The sequence below is a fragment of the Lactuca serriola genome, chromosome 8, assembly GCF_051521515.1.
Source record: "Lactuca serriola cultivar US96UC23 chromosome 8, Lser_US96UC23_V15, whole genome shotgun sequence".
Taxonomy (NCBI): domain Eukaryota; kingdom Viridiplantae; phylum Streptophyta; class Magnoliopsida; order Asterales; family Asteraceae; genus Lactuca; species Lactuca serriola.
Window position 1 is genome coordinate 124,752,299 of NC_136415.1, and position 16,412 is coordinate 124,768,710.

The window sequence follows — 16,412 nt, forward strand, 5'->3', positions numbered from 1 at the left end:
ACTCGGTGAGTCTGTTCTTGGGCTCGGCGAGTCTTGTCGAAGAGTCCCAATATTTTCTGGTCGAGTCGAGAATCGGTGAGTCAAGGGATGACTCGGTGAGTTGTGTGCGAGTGGACTCAGAGTTGTTGAACTCGACGAGTCTCGGGGTGACTCGGCGAGTTAGGTCGCGGATTGAGGGAAGTTCTGAGTATGGGGACTCGGCGAGTCATCGGGTTGACTCGGCGAGTAGATTCAGTCAGGGGTTGACTTTGACCTTGTCTTTGACCAAGGGTTGACCAGTGGTTTCCAGGGGCATTTTGGTAATTGTTGATTATTGTTTTGAGTTCAGTGCATTGGTGGTTGTCCAGTGGTGAGGATCGTATCAGTGATCAGAGCAGCTTGGGTTATCTGTTCAGTCAGCAGTTTCGAGGTGAGTTATCCTCACTATATCAACAGGGTCTAAGGCACCAAGGCCGACCCTTATCGGATTGAGATCCGGGTAGTTATTGTTATGTTGTTGCTATGTTATGTTGCATCCCGAGAGCTAGGATGGCATATAGAGACCTGTTTGAGATCGGTACCCTGAGAGATAGGGAGATGCTATGCTAGTGACCTGTTAGGTCGGTATCCTGGTTAGGATGATGTTATGCTATGTGATATGTTTGATCTGCTTGTTGACTGTGAATTTCTATATAATTGTATGTATATGTGCACATGGTTGTTTGGACTGGAGTTGGGTTGAGGCGGGTCCTGCTGCGTGCTATAGGCCAAGATACCCAGGGCGGACCGGTTGTCCCGAAGGCCCCGCGAGTGGTCCAGATAGGCTGTAGGCCCCGAAAGGGCGGACCAGACGTGCCGAAGGCTCGGAGAGTGGACTAGATAGACTGAAGGCCCGGTGCGGGCGGACCAGTCATACTGTAGACTCAGAGAGTGGACCAGGTGGATTGAAGGCCCAGGAGCGGGCGGACCAATCACACTGTAGACTCGATGTATGTGGATAGACTCAGAGGGTGGACCAGGTGGACTGTAGGCCGGTACGGCGGACCAGTCACACAGTAGACCCGAAGTGCATGGCTGTTCTGTGATCGGATATGTTATGGCATGTTATGCGTGTATGGTATTTGTGGTTGGTATTTTGGGGATATCTCACTAAGCTTTCGGGCTTACAGTTGTGGTTTCATGTTTTTCAGGTTCTTCAGGAGACTGTGGCAAGGCGAAGGCGTGATCGTACCGCTCTTCATGATTTTGTAGCATTGTGATTCTGGGAACACGTTAAATGTTTTGTATTGAAAACCTTTTTGTAAAGATTTAATGGAATCGAGATGTTTTTGAAAAAGTTAAAATTGGTTGTATTTTTTGGTTGTTACACATAAATGAATAAAACATCTTCGCGCTCCTTCCGAAATCTATTGGTGTCGGTATTTCATTTGGTAAATCTCCCACCTCCCACTATATGCATGTTTATTCATTGGATCTGCAAAAATGTTAAAGAAACAATTATGTATAATTAAATAGTCATTCACACATGAATACACTGATATTCACAAATGAATACAGTCTATTCATAAATAAATACAAAATAAAAATAGTGTAAAAATTATCATTTCTTATTCTTCGTTCCTTGCCAAGAATAACCACCCGGAATGGGTTGTGTTTCCGGTGAAATCAAAAGGGGCAACCGCCTCTTGGCTTTTTCCCCTCACCTGCATTGTCGTGGCTGTTTTCCTTGCTCCTCTCGAACCAGCCTCATGGAGTATTCATTGATGATTAATTGCAAATGATTGTATTCATATAAGATTACAACTGAAACATAAAGGGTCTGTGACTTGTAACAACTTAATGAGTGTAAAAGAAAAGGCATGCTATCAGATTAGCAACATCCAACAAGCAAATATGTATTTGGAAACCTGTATTAGATGAGAAGAGAAGTTGCAAGATCTGCACACTTTATACAAATCTAAACAGAAACAAGACGATTAACTAACACAAATCAAAGACTCCTATATGTGATACTGTATCATTGACATGAACATATAGAGACCTTGATAAGAAGAACCACCATGACGAAGATACAACCATGTAAAATAGTTGTAAAGTTTATCTGGTTAAGTGACCTTGATAAGAAGAACCACCATGACAAAGATACACGTCATTAAAAACATGAGAAACCATATGAAGCATGAGGTGTTGGAAGTCTGTGTGTATATAACCATAGCCTGTGTATTGTCTTGCCCTGTGCTTGCCAGGCTTTGCTCCATTGCTTTTTTAGTCGAATCAAGAATCTGCACTCAAAAGTCAAATCCCACCAAACAAATAGTCAATGGTCAATATTCAATATACAAATGTGAAAAAAACTTACTCTTTCGGTATTTTGTATGGATTTGTTCATCAAAAGATTTCTCTCTTTGAGCTGTCGTGCCAAATCCACCATTTCATCTGTCAAATCTTCTTGAAGTTTCCTGTGTTTTGTGATATGTGCTTGTGCTGCAGCATCCAATTTAACAGGTGATGATGAACCAGATGATGATTCACAACTATCTTGGCCTCTATGTTCACCAGACGAAGGCCTGAAATCAACAAGATCCAAAATCATATGAGCTAAAACCTAAATTCACTAATTCAAAATGATTGTCGTTTCTATATTTTCTGCTTACACTAGTCTTCTTCTCAACCCTGGTGAAAGGCTAATACTTTCTTCTTCTTTTTTACTGTTGTTTTCTTTAACACCCTCTCAGATTCGAATCTACCAGACCACCATGACTCTGTCCCTGTGGCGAAAACCGAATCAAACCGTGCACGCACACCACATGTTTGTGAAAAGTTCCAAGTGAAGCAGAGAAACGATGACACCCAAAATGGGGACAAAAGAAACCCTAGAAGCAACAAAACCCTTCAAGGTATAAATTTATTTGGTTGGGGATGATTGCGAATCTGCGAACCATCTTGATTTATCCTTTTGATTGTGGCCATCAGAGACTTGAGGTTGTTGTGGCTATCATCGGCGATCATGGTGGCGAAGGCAGAGGCGATGCTTTTTCGTTCTCCGACTGTGAAAGTGGTTCGTGGATGGCGGCAACGCAAGTGGAAAATAATGGAGTGAATGATAAAGTCGTAAGTTTAGGTATATATATATATATATATATATATATATATATATATATATATATATATATATATATATATATAGAGAGAGAGAGAGAGAGAGAGAGAGAGAGATAGAGATTGAGAGATTTTAGGATTTGTTTAAAATAAGGGAATGATTAATTACCCTCATTTTCTTAATTTTAATTCAAATTAATTGATTTTAAACATTTTAATAATAACAAAATCTCTAATTAATTATAGCCTTAGATCTAAGATAATAGATGGATGATATTTGTTCTCGCGTTCTCAACCTTTTAGGTGTTTTCATTTGATCCTACTCCTATATATATATATATATATATATATATATATATATATATATATATATATATATATATATAGGAGTAGGATCAAATGAGAACACCTAAAAGGTTGAGAACGCGAGAACAAATATCATCCATCTATATATATATATATATACATATATATATATATATATATATATATATATATATATATATATATATATAAGGATAGGGAATATACATTACAGCCCCACCTAAGCTTAGGTACTAAACCTCTAAAATATGTCGTTTAACATGCCAAATATACCCGGTTTGGTTTCACTTGGTAAATATATCATTCTCCATAACATTTCTTTCTTTCATTATCGTTTTATCATTTCCGTTTTCTTTCCTCAATTATCGTTTATTACTTCATCCAAGTGAACATTACTAAACCCTAAACCTAAACCTAAACCCTAAATTTAAACCCTAAACACTAAAGCTAAACCCTAAACCCTAAATCTAAACACTAAACCCTAAACCCTAAACATAAACCTAAACCCTAAACCCTAAACCCTAAACTCTAAACCCCAAACCCTATTGTGTCGATCTTGAATTTACATCTTGAAGTATTAATCGTGAATCCATTAACCGTAATCTTTATATAGTAAAACAATGTATTTTCAAGAGGTTTAGTACCTAAGCTTAGGTGGGGCTGTAATGTATATTCCCTTTTCCCATATATATATATATATATATATATATATATATATATATATATATATATATATATATATATCGACCCAAGCAATGCCCAAAGAGTCCCATGCCTTTCTTGGTCGGACCAAGCCAACTGGTGATTTCCGACAAGTCTTTCCTAATTTTTAGAGCAAGAAGCGAAACTACAGGGATGAAATGAAAAGTGTTTCTTACGATTACGCCCAATAGCCCACTTGAGCAATTTTCCATTCTCCCATTGATTCCTATGAAGATAGGAAACTTGTATTTCTCATTCACAAATTCATCTTTGTTTATGATGCTAACTCTCAGTTTGGTCCTACTTCTGATTCATTTTGTTACAAAAAAGGAGGAGGAAACTTAGTACCAAATGCTTGGCAATCCTTGGTAGAGCTTATTTATGATTTCGTGCTTAACCTGGTAAACGAACAAATAGGGGGTCTTTCCGGAAATGTTAAACAAAAGTTTTTCCCTTGCATCTTGGTCACTTTTACTTTTTTGTTATTTTGTAATCTTCAGGGTATGATACCTTATAGCTTCACAGTTACAAGTCATTTTCTCATTACTTTAGGTCTCTCATTTTCCATTTTTATTGGCATTACTATAGTGGGATTTCAAAGAAATGGGCTTCATTTTTTAAGCTTCTTATTACCCGCAGGAGTCTCACTGCCGTTAGCACCTTTTTTAGTACTCCTTGAGCTAATTTCTTATTGTTTTCGCGTATTAAGCTTAGGAATACGTTTATTTGCTAATATGATGGCCGGTCATAGTTTAGTAAAGATTTAAGTGGGTTCGCTTGGACTATGCTATGTATGAATGATATTTTGTTTTTTATAGGGTATCTTGGTCCTTTATTTATAGTTATTGCATTAACCGGTCTGGGATTAGGTGTAACTATATTACAAGCTTATGTTTTTACGATCTTAATATGTATTTACTTGAATAATGCTATAAATCTCCATTAAAGTGGTTATTTATTTATAATTGAACAAAAGCGAGGAGGCGAAGCCGCTTATATATATATATATATATATATATATATATATATATATATATATATATATATATATATATATATATATGGGGATAGGGAATATACATTACAGCCCCACCTAAGCTTAGGTACTAAACCTCTAAAATATGTCGTTTTAACTTGCTAAATATACTCGGTTTGGTTTCACTTGGTAAATATATCGTCCTCGCTAACATTTCTTTCTTTCTTTATCGTTTTAACATCTCTTTTTCTTTCCTCCATTATCGTTTATTACTTCGCCCAAGTGAACATTACCTTCACGAAGGGGAAAGATAAACAATATTCTTGATTCCTTATTAAAACCCTAAACCCTAAACCCTGAACCGTAAACCCTAAACCCTAAACACTAAACCCTAAACCTAAACCAAAACCCAAAACCCTAAACCCTATTGTGTCGATCTTGAATTTACATCTTCAAGTATTAATCGTGAATCCACTAACCGTGATCTTTATATAGTAAAACAATGTATTTTCAAGAGCTTTAATACCTAAGCCTAGGTGGGGCTATAATGTATATACTATTTTCCCTATATATATATATATATATATATATATATATATATATATATATATATATATATTGCCGCAAAATACTTAGACGTACCAATGAAAATGGATAATGGATACACATGTGTTTTCCAACCAAACATGTTTCTTCAAACTATGCTAATCATTACTTTAATATATACCCAAAAACATTTTTATTTTAATTTTTAGAAATCTATTTTTATCAAAAAATTATATTAAATATATCAAAATTCATAATTTTTTATTTTCTATAAATATACATCCATATTGATATAGTTTTAAGATAAAATAATTTTTTTTAGAGTTTCAACTCTCGTTATTCATAAGTGAATAAAAATCCATCATATTTTTATCTTAAATCTTATTGATCTAAATTATATACCACTCTAATGCATATACTCAGTAGTAGTAAGTTTATCCCATGAGTTCTTTCTCTTGATTCACGAACCTGATTGTGCGATGCGGACAACCTTTCTGGGGGAATCTATTGAGTAGGCCTCGGGCGGTTATTGTCTTCTGGGATACCTGTAGTGCCTTTCGCTTCGGGTTCTACCTGTCTAAGGAGGGGTTGGTTAACAGCGCGTGGTACCCTTCTCCTGGGTACTTCGGAAGGTTTGGATAAGAGATATGATTGACGGTTCGCATTAGGTTTTCTTATTAGGTTCGGAAGAACCTTTATTTGACGCATAAGCTATGGTGAAAGCTCTCTTTACACAGCACTAGGAATTTTCACATGGTCGCACCAAGTCGAACCATGATTGACGGCAGTGTCGAATTTAACAATCATCGACATGATATGGAACGAAGATCGATAGGACCATGTGTTGAACGGGGCACACAAGTTCTCAGCGTCTCGGGTTTCGTCCATGGTATCACTATCGTGGATACTTGGACCGACATGATTGATGCTAAACTCAGAGGGGTCCTGAGGTTTTGGAACAATGTACTTTTCATGAATGGATTCCTCACGAGGCATCTCTATAACCGCCTAGTATACACTAGCCATGTATAATTAAGATTAAAAGGACTATTGACTGAGCAATTCCGCCCTAAATCCACAACCAGACAAGGAACAGGAGATGAGGCAGCATCACTCACTCGAGGTCTATCAATCTTAATTATAAATGGCCTTAATGTATATATCAAGCCATCATAGTTTTACCTGATGGATTTTTAAATTTTACAACAGTGCTGCGACTTTCGCCTTAACGAGAGAGTAATTACAATTAGAATTAATCGTTTAATGTTTTCGGTTAGTTACTCAGGATCGAGAAACGTACCAAAATTCTACCGGGTTCTTTGATGTTCCCTTAGGCATTAGGGTTAAACTCCTCCTACGCCCTTGTCATTTCTTTCCGTTGGGCAGTCCTTCTTGAAGTGCCTAATTTCACCATATAGGTGGCATACTGGACTGGTCCCCACATTGGTGGTTGATGTAATGAATTCAACCGGGGTTCTACCGAAGCGAGCGGTATGCCCCTTCATATTGCACCTAACGCAAAAGAGTTCCCGACAGATACCATGATGATGGTAGTTACACTTGCTGCAATGGGGGAGGTTTCCCAGGTATGGTCTTTTTGGAGTCGGGACGGAAAGGTTGAAAGGGGAATTGACTACCTCAGCTCGTTGCCCTTTGGAAGGTCCTTGAGTCGAGGTACTTCCCTCCTCGTTCTTAAACTTTCTTTTCAGTGGGTTTGATTGGGTTTCTTGGGTGGCTTTACACACCGGTGTTGGTTGCTGATGTCCATTGCTTTGATCGGGATTCCCGATAGGGCTCCTGCTAACATTGGCGTTGTTAGCATTCAGGCGAGCCATGACAGTTGCTACGGCTGCTGAAACTGCAGCTCGGAACGTAGCTTCATCGAATTGAAGGACCGGTGTCTTACTAGCGGGTTGGTTACGTTTCTTTAGAGGCATGGTTTTTCCTACACGAAAAGGAACACAAGATGATGAGAAAGGATGATTAACCCTAGACGTATCTTTCTTTATTATGATAGGCATAAATTTTCCCGCGCCTCAGATTATGGGTATCTGAGCGTCGACCTACATCCCTATGATGCAGTCCGGGTAACAGGGTAGAAGTAAGTGTATCGGAAAGCCATAAAATGGGTGTCGTTACTACTGAGTTATCTTTAAACGGGAGGGGTTCACTCTCCGGCTTTGAAAAGATTTGAGAGAAGTTCGGAATGAAGACCACGGAAGAAAAGGATCATGAGAACTTATGGCTAAACACTCTAAATCGAGGTTTTGAGATCCGATCTATTCGTATTAATCGCGATGGGAAAGACGATTTGCCTAACACATAGAGTGATTAGTGTAATCACTAACTCACTAAATTGTATTATTTTATGGATTTATTAACGTGACGTTAAAGAGGTAGAGACACTCCTCGGGTTCCATGCATTGGCTCCCTCTGTCCACCTCTTATTCCTGACTGGAATAAGCGTTGGTTTTCTTCGGGTACCTATATAGGGTTCTATGCTCTTGTAGACATATTGAATTTCTGCTTCACCTTACTTCTGATTCTGACTCTGAGTGTCATCACTTCATGATGGATGACTGGAATCTCGGAAGTTCAGGCGAATTTCCCACTACTGTCCCTAAAAGGTATAGGTATATGGTGGTTTCAACAGTCTCGTCCCTGTTCATTTATTTCCTAATTGGAAACCTTCTCAATGAAACTTTTCTGGGTCTGAATCAACTCTTCTGCCAATCACTGATGTGGATAACGTTTTCTAAAGGGTTCCGTGCAAGAATGGAAATGTCTAAAGAATCCTAAAAGATTATTAAAAACATTTCACTGGGTGATCCAGATCGAGTCCTGCTACAATTTCATAGTGTATACAAATCATATATAACTTAGATCTCATAGGCCTGCGAATATGTGATACTACTCTATATCCACATCCAAACAAGGAAAAGGAAGTAGAGCGAAACCACACATTCTTAGCCTATGAGATCCTTACTATATATAATCTTGGAAGTATACACTTTGTAATCATAGGTTTATCAATGAGGATCTCTTTTAGTTTTTCACACAAGGTTATTTATGGTTCCTAAAATACTCCTATAGTATTTTAATTACTTGCTTGATTCTTATTTTCTGAACATGCCTCTAGGTTTATTGTGAGTCTTTTAGTATCATAAAATACTCCTATAGTATTTTAAACTTTATGTTTGGCTCTAACATTCCTATTTGGTAAGTTTCAGATTTGTTGCAACATCACCATCACTCCCAAGCACACGTTAGTCGCATCTCGAATAAATGTAGTTGATCAGGTTACATTTATTCCAGCTTACGATTACATAACTGCCCAGGTTTGACGGTAATGGTCAACATCCAAAGACTTTTATTCTTGTTCTTCTTGTGATACTTTATTCTGGTTTTTATATTCTGTATGTTCTTATACTTTTGTAAAATATGATTATATTTTAAAGTATAATTCTTGGTCAGAGTGTTTTATCCCAATGTATTTATAGGCTTTATATCTTTTATGATTTTATATACTGAGCTCACTATAAACAATGCTCTGATACCAATCTGTCACACCCCAAAACCGGAACGGCAGAAACGTTCTGAGGTGGAGGACGTCATGTCAAATATCACAACATATGCAGTATAGTAATCAAAGTACAACAACCATTGCATTAATAATAATAATTTTACATAGGTTACATTTAACAATAACATCAAAGTAGATATAGGAAATAACATAAGTTGCAACTTGGTACTAGGCTGACTTCGCAAAAGCTCCCGGAGTGTACCTGTCTATTTATGACCTAAGAATACAAGTTATTTTGAAAGTGAGTATCAGCATTTTAATGCTGGTGAGTTCATAAGTATTTAATGGCATTGATATAAATACATGTTTTTCTTCAAAATAATCTCATAAAAGATGGTGACTTGAGTTTACAGAGTATTAGAATCCTTTCCAGAAAATCCTATATTTTCTAATAAAAGTAGTCTTCTACCAAGACCCAATTGTTTTATGTTTAAACCAAGGAGTATCTGTACTAAAAGCAGTCTTCTACCAAGACCCGACCGTTTTATGTTTAAGGAGTAATTTCCCCCAAAAGTACTATCATTATCAAAATATAGTTTATACTTTAAAGAATTTCTGAGAAGATCACAAGCAAAAGTAATAGGGAAAATAATATTTTACCTCAGCAGTAACGCTGCTGGCTAAAAGTAAATAAAACATAGACTCCAAAAAGTATTAAGTGAACAATACGCCTTGGAGAGTCTAAAAGAATGAAATACAGACTCCAGGAAGTATTAAGTGAACAATACGCCTCGGAGAGTCTAAAAGAATGAAATACAGACTCCAGGAAGTATTAAGTGAACAATACGCCTCAAAGAGTCTAAAATAGTCTTTAATCTTATGTAAATTAGTTTAACGGTTTAAAATGCGGCCTAGTATATAACTAGGAAAATATATCATGATGGTTTCATATATAGAAAATACCGTGATAATACTTCTTACCTTAAAGCCATGAATTATAAGGTAAATGTAAAGATACTCGTAACCATACTGATTGATGATCGAATACTTGACGACCTATTGGCGTCGGAATGAATGTGACATTTGTCACCCCTTGGCTTGGCCGGTCGGGACTGTAGCTAGCAGTCAGGATGTGGGAATGTCTGTCCCGTATAGATCTATACACACAATGCCCACTCTCCCTCCAGGAGACTCTGGTTACCAACTTGACAACGGTGGAATCCGCGTCATGAGGATGTATCTCGTGTTTTGATTTCTATAAACCTTTCCTTTTACTAAAAAGTATATGTTTTAGAATATAGATATAACTAAGTTCTCCTTCATGAATGTTATGGTTGGTTTCTAAACTATACCTATTATAGTTTACTTGAGAGGTTATCTAGATGCCTTTGCTACCCAAAGGTGATGAATTGCTTGATGGAACTTTTATGACTATGTATGTATACATAATATATAACTAATATTTAAACGACCTTCGAATGGATAACCGTTACTCTAAAGCCACATCCAAACAAGGAAAAGGAATCAAAGCGAGTTAGCCTTCCTAAGTCCTTTAAACATTACTTATATAACTATACATATACAGGCATGCATTTGACAATATAAAAGTATAAAAAGAAGTTTTTGGTAAAACCTTTGGAGAATCTATAAATAAAGTTTATGACTTGATGTCAGTTTATAAAAACAAGATTTGAAAACCTTTAGCTGGATAAAAAAAAGTTTAACATGCAAAAATCTATTTGCTAGCCAGTTATTAATCACATGTGATTGATCTAATAACTTACTAGTTCAACTTGTATTCCCCCCCCCCCCCATAAAAGCATTTACAATCATTTAAAAAGGTTGATTAAGGGGTATGAACTCACCTGATGTGGGTGATTCGGATGAACGGACGGTATAGGATGCTAAGTGTCAAGTGAGGACTTGAACACACATGCGAATCCTATTTAACATGTAATGATACATTTAAGTATCTAATTAGTCATTTAACAACTAATTATGCAAGTAAGGACATCCTATAGCATGAAAACACTTTGCTACAAGTGCTAGGAGTACCAAGGGTTGCATATAAAGAGAGTATGGCCTCACATTGGAGTTTACTCCTCAAATGGTGGCCCTTAGGGGTGTTTACAGTTTCTAGACCACTTCCCCCATGATTTTACGGCCGTAAACTCATGGAAGTGGTGCCATTGGGTGTTCAAAAGTCTTATACCACTCAAGGAATTATGCTAGACTCGACTCAAGGGCTTCGAAAGTGATTGGGGCTCGAAATGACCTCCCTTTGGAGTTTACGGTCCTTGGACCACTCCTTGGGAGTTTACGGTTGTAAACACATGGGTTTACGGCAGTAAACTTATGTTTGTCCATTTCTTTCGTGTTTTGGTGTTTCTATCTTACGCATGCAAGGTTCTAGTCACTTATACACGCATTGGAAGGTGTTAAGGGCACTTAAACACCCTTTGAAGGTGTTTACGGTTTTGGGAGGTCTCCCCAAACCGTAAACACATATGAACATGGGGATTTTGATGATTTTCGAGTGAAAACAGGTTCATATTAAGCGCACAAGAAGCTAGGGCAAGTGTACTTACGATCTAGGAGCTTGAATGATCGATTTTGGCCAAGAACACTAGTGTGTGTTCTTGGTGTTCTTGATGAACACTTGAAGATCTAAGAAAAGAGAAGATTTCCATAGATGAAATCGAGTATAAACACTAGATAAGGTGTTATATGAACGAATCTAAGAAGAAAACGCTTACATTTTGGCGGATTTGACGGAAAAGTGATATGATACTTGAGAGAGAATTTTGGGTGTTCTTGGGCTAGGAAGTGAAAAATGAGCTAAAAATGACTAAGTGTCATATTTATACTCTTTGGGGTTTACGGCCGTAAACTCCAAACTTTTGGAGTTTCGCGACTTACGCGATATACGACAAACTCTAAAGTATACTTCCTTATTTTTTTTGTTTGCTTGACGAATATAAAATAAAATACTCGAACGGGCTTAAATCCGGCCAAAAATGTTTTGAGATGAATTTGGAAAATTTTTCATGTGCTTGATTGCGGAGTTTATACAAATGAAAATTTCGGGTTGTCACAGAAGAGCTCGATTAAGAACTTCGACTGTAGAGGTGTTTAGGGTTACAAAATAATAAACGTAATCAATAATCCTATTCTAATGCATACATGCATGCATATTTATAGTTTAACCCTACTAGATAATCACGGATGGACAGGCCCAATCCGGATACAAAATACAAGCCCATAACGCAACACAAATAAACTCAAAACCGTACATGGGTGTACGGCTGTACACGCGTGTACAACTGGTAGTCCTATAAATAGAGTGTGTATGTGTCAGTTTTAGGGTGACGTATGTGTGTGTATCCAAGGTGTGCCTAACGTTTTTTGTGATATTAACATGTGCATGCTTAGTTTAATCTTTCCTCTACTCCATCCTTATTCTGATTGATTGCTATCTATTTGATCACTGGTTTGGATCATTGAAATTGGGACTTACAGGCCATTTCGTCCAGAACTTCAAGAGGAAGGTAAAAAGCTTGAATCTTTCCCCATTATTGTGGTTAGATCTTATGAGTTGAGAAATTAGGGTTTTCATCACATTTTATTTTGGGGATTAGAACATACTAAGTTATCAAAGGTTTAGACCTCAAATTTGGACCGTGTGAGGTCCCTAAAGCCCAAAGGTCCCAACTTTATTCATCCATATGAGGAGTATGGTGTTTAACACCTTGTGAGAACATGTATTAGTGGATGGGAGCCAAACCACCATGCATGAGCGTAAATATCGAAGCTTTACGTGGCAATCGAGCTTTAGGATGGCAGATCTAGTGTTTGGAGTGATAGATCTGCCTTAAAACATCTGAATGAGAAATCAGATCGAAGAGACTCGGCGAGTCCATGAGCTGACTCGACGAGCTGATTCGGGTTTGTCTCCATGGGCTGGAACATGCGATAGCTCGGCGAGTTAGGGGTTAACTCGATGAGCTAGACCTTCGTGAGACTTATGAGGAACGAGTGGACTCGACGAGTCACATGAGTGCACTCAGCAATTCAGGTCAAACCTGGACTGTTGACTCGAGTTTGACTTCTGTTGACTTTAGGGTTTGGTCAACATAAGTAATGGAGACCATGGAGGGGTAAAATGGTCTTTTACCCATTCCAAGAGTTAGAGAGAATGAGAGAACAACCTTTGGTGTATTTGAGTATGAGTAGAGTATTAATTAAAGAAAATTATCCAATGTGTTAGGCGGAGGCTAGTTCGAGATTTCTGAGTACGAGACTTTTACTTGCTAGCTTACGAGGTGAGTCTTCTCACTATACTTACTATGAGTGGTATCTTTGTGTGACTGAGCTGTTTATTGTGCTTATGTGTGTATCTTAATATTCTGCATTATGTCTTTGTAATTTATGTCGAGTATTATTTTTATGAGCTTATTGGGTTGGGACTGGAGGGTCCCACTGAGACACATTGGCCGGAAGGTCTTATTGAGTTATAGCCTAGAGTGGCTATTGAGCTGTGTGTGGTATTTTGGGGAACTCACTAAGCTTTGTGTTTACCGTGTTATGTGTTTCAGGTACTTCTCAGGATCACGGGAAGACGCCAACTTGATTGGACACACATCAGAGATTGAGTTATGATTGAGAGAATCCTGGAGTTTTATATACAAATTTTGGATATGAGTTTTGATGATTTGACATTGTGACATTTTGTGATTTTATTATCGGAATAAATGTCTTTTTAAATTGAAAATTTACGTTGTTACAGACATGTATTCGAAAATGAAAGGAAAACAAATGAGAGCAAACTTGTAAATGATTAGGGGGGGGGGGGGGGGGCAGTCTTATTTCACTCCCTTTGCTTAGTAAGTAGTTTTTTGTTGAATAAAAAAGAAACACCATACATATCTATCACTCCCTTTGCTTATTAAGTAGTTTTTTGTTGAATAAAAAAGAAACACCATACATATCTATCACTATTAACTTCTTCAATTAAAAGAAGCAATACCAAAGTTCAAGTCATCTCTCTAAGTAAACCTACTATGATCAAGAATTTGGTAAAGTGGAAACACTAACAATTAAAAAGTTGACATCCAAAAAATCCTATCTTAGAAATTGTTAATCTTGATCAATCTGATGGCATATATAGGCTTGGGATCCTTGCGGAGATAACACTCGAAGAAGCCCAAAGTTCTTAAATCTTAAGTGAATGGTTGTTGGATGATAATCGACTGTACTACACTCACCATGAGGTTAGTGTAGGTAAATTAATTAACCCTGTATTATATATCAATCAATTTGGTCACATGATCATCCAATCATTGGCATGGGTTTCTAGAGACGTAAGAGAAGGAAGGAATTATTTGTTGAATCATTGAAATTGTAATCAAAATTTGATCAAACCAACTTTAACTATTTATATATATATATATATATATATATATATATATATATATATATATATATATATATATATATATATATATATATTTTAGTATTTGGATTTGAGCTAATGATTCTATTATTATTTGTTGTGAATGTGATCTACGCTAATACTTTATAAAGAAAAGCTTTGCCGATTCAATAATAGAGTTAGTTATAAGAAAGCTTTTAAGTTTTATCCTTATTTTTTGGTTTAGCTTTTTTTTTTTTACACCCATGATAAATCGTCACGATGAAAATCTAATTTTATAATAGAAATATAATAATGTAAAAGGTCATGGTTGATACTCCCACAGCCACACTTTGTTACAAGTTCAACGCGGCGGTCTAGACTCTAGAGGCCAAGTCAATCATGTTTGTACGGTTTTTTTCTTTTTCTTTCTTTTTTTTGGGGGGCTTTTTCTTTTATATTAAGCAAACAAATATTAAATATAAAGCTAAGTATAGTTATAATTTTATTAATTACACATTAAATACATGTATTTATATTTTTCAAATCGTATCTGTGTCTAGAGGTGGCAATTGTTGACACGACACGACAAAAATACACGACACAAAACGAAATTTGGACGAAACAGAAATTCGAATTTTTGTCCGTGTCGTGTTCGTGTTTAGTGTAAAAAACACGATGTCGTGTCGTGTCGTGTTCGTGTTTAAAATTCGACACAAAATTGACACAATTTAGTATTTATTTGTCGTGTTTTTGTGTTTGTCGTGTGTTATGTATGATTAAATATTAATTAAATAAACTAATTTTTTTATTATGTTATCTTTATCGTGTCGTTTCGTGTTTATCGTTTTTTAATCGGTTCGTTTTCGTGTTAGTTAAAAAAACACGACATTGTGTCGTATCGTGTTCGTGTTGGATAAAACCTTGTCGTGTCGTGACGTGTCAAAAACACGACACGATGACCCGATTTGCCACCCCTATCTGTGTACCCTAAAGATATAATATCTTTACGTTTAAGGTTATATTCAATAATAAAATCTCTTAAAAACTTTTATTTTCAATTTATGGTGACAACGGAGGGTTTGGTTTCTACAAGTAAGATAAGCAAATTAGTAGAGTTGCTTTTGTCATATTTTTCAAATGTTGAATTATGGGGTGTTTGACTTGTCTTTTTGAGAGGTAAAAATCCTTTTTGGAAAAGATAAAAGTTTAAAATGTTTGATAGAAACATTTTAAAAGCTACTTTTGGATTTTAAATAGAAGTAAAACTGACTTTTTGAAAAAGTTAGAAAAACCTGACTTTTTGTAACTTTTCCAAAAAGAAGTTTTGACTCTCAAAAAACAAACCAAACACCCCCTATGTTGAAGATTGAAAATTGAGAGACTATAGATTACTTTTGTCAAATTTTTCTAAACTAAATTAACCAATATTGATCAATTTGAGAAAGGAGACTAAGGAAAAGAATAACTTCATTGAAGAAAATATCCATTTCATCTATGTATTAATGATCTATGACAAAACATAAACATATACATACGTATTTATCATTTAATTTTGGAAGTTTCTACAAGTAAGATAAGCAAATTAGTAGAGTTGCAAGGATTTTGAGCTTTATAGGTTGATAATTACATGACTATTTCATACATATCTAATTACTTGCTAGAAAAAAAATACATATCAACTACATAATTGTACAAGGTGAATATTGTGAAATTTATTTTTTGTAATGTAAAGGACAAAATACCCATATAACCTCGTTCAAACAATTTATTGAGATCTCATATACAACACTAGATCCAAACAAACACATATATCATAACTCATTCAATCACTCTATCAAACCATAAACAAC

The 16,412-nt window shown here is 36.2% G+C and overlaps 1 protein-coding gene across 1 annotated transcript; it reads right to left on the bottom strand.

The window, feature by feature from the left end:
- Window positions 1-2,084: 2,084 nt before the first annotated feature.
- Window positions 2,085-2,788, bottom strand: LOC145067368 (uncharacterized). The gene is made up of 4 exons (XM_079014522.1): window positions 2,784-2,788; window positions 2,634-2,687; window positions 2,339-2,546; window positions 2,085-2,261 (listed from the first exon to the last, which is right to left on the bottom strand). The coding sequence occupies exons 1-4, from the start codon at window positions 2,786-2,788 to the stop codon at window positions 2,085-2,087; spliced, it is 444 nt and encodes a 147-aa protein (XP_078870648.1).
- Between the last annotated feature and the right edge of the window lie 13,624 nt (window positions 2,789-16,412).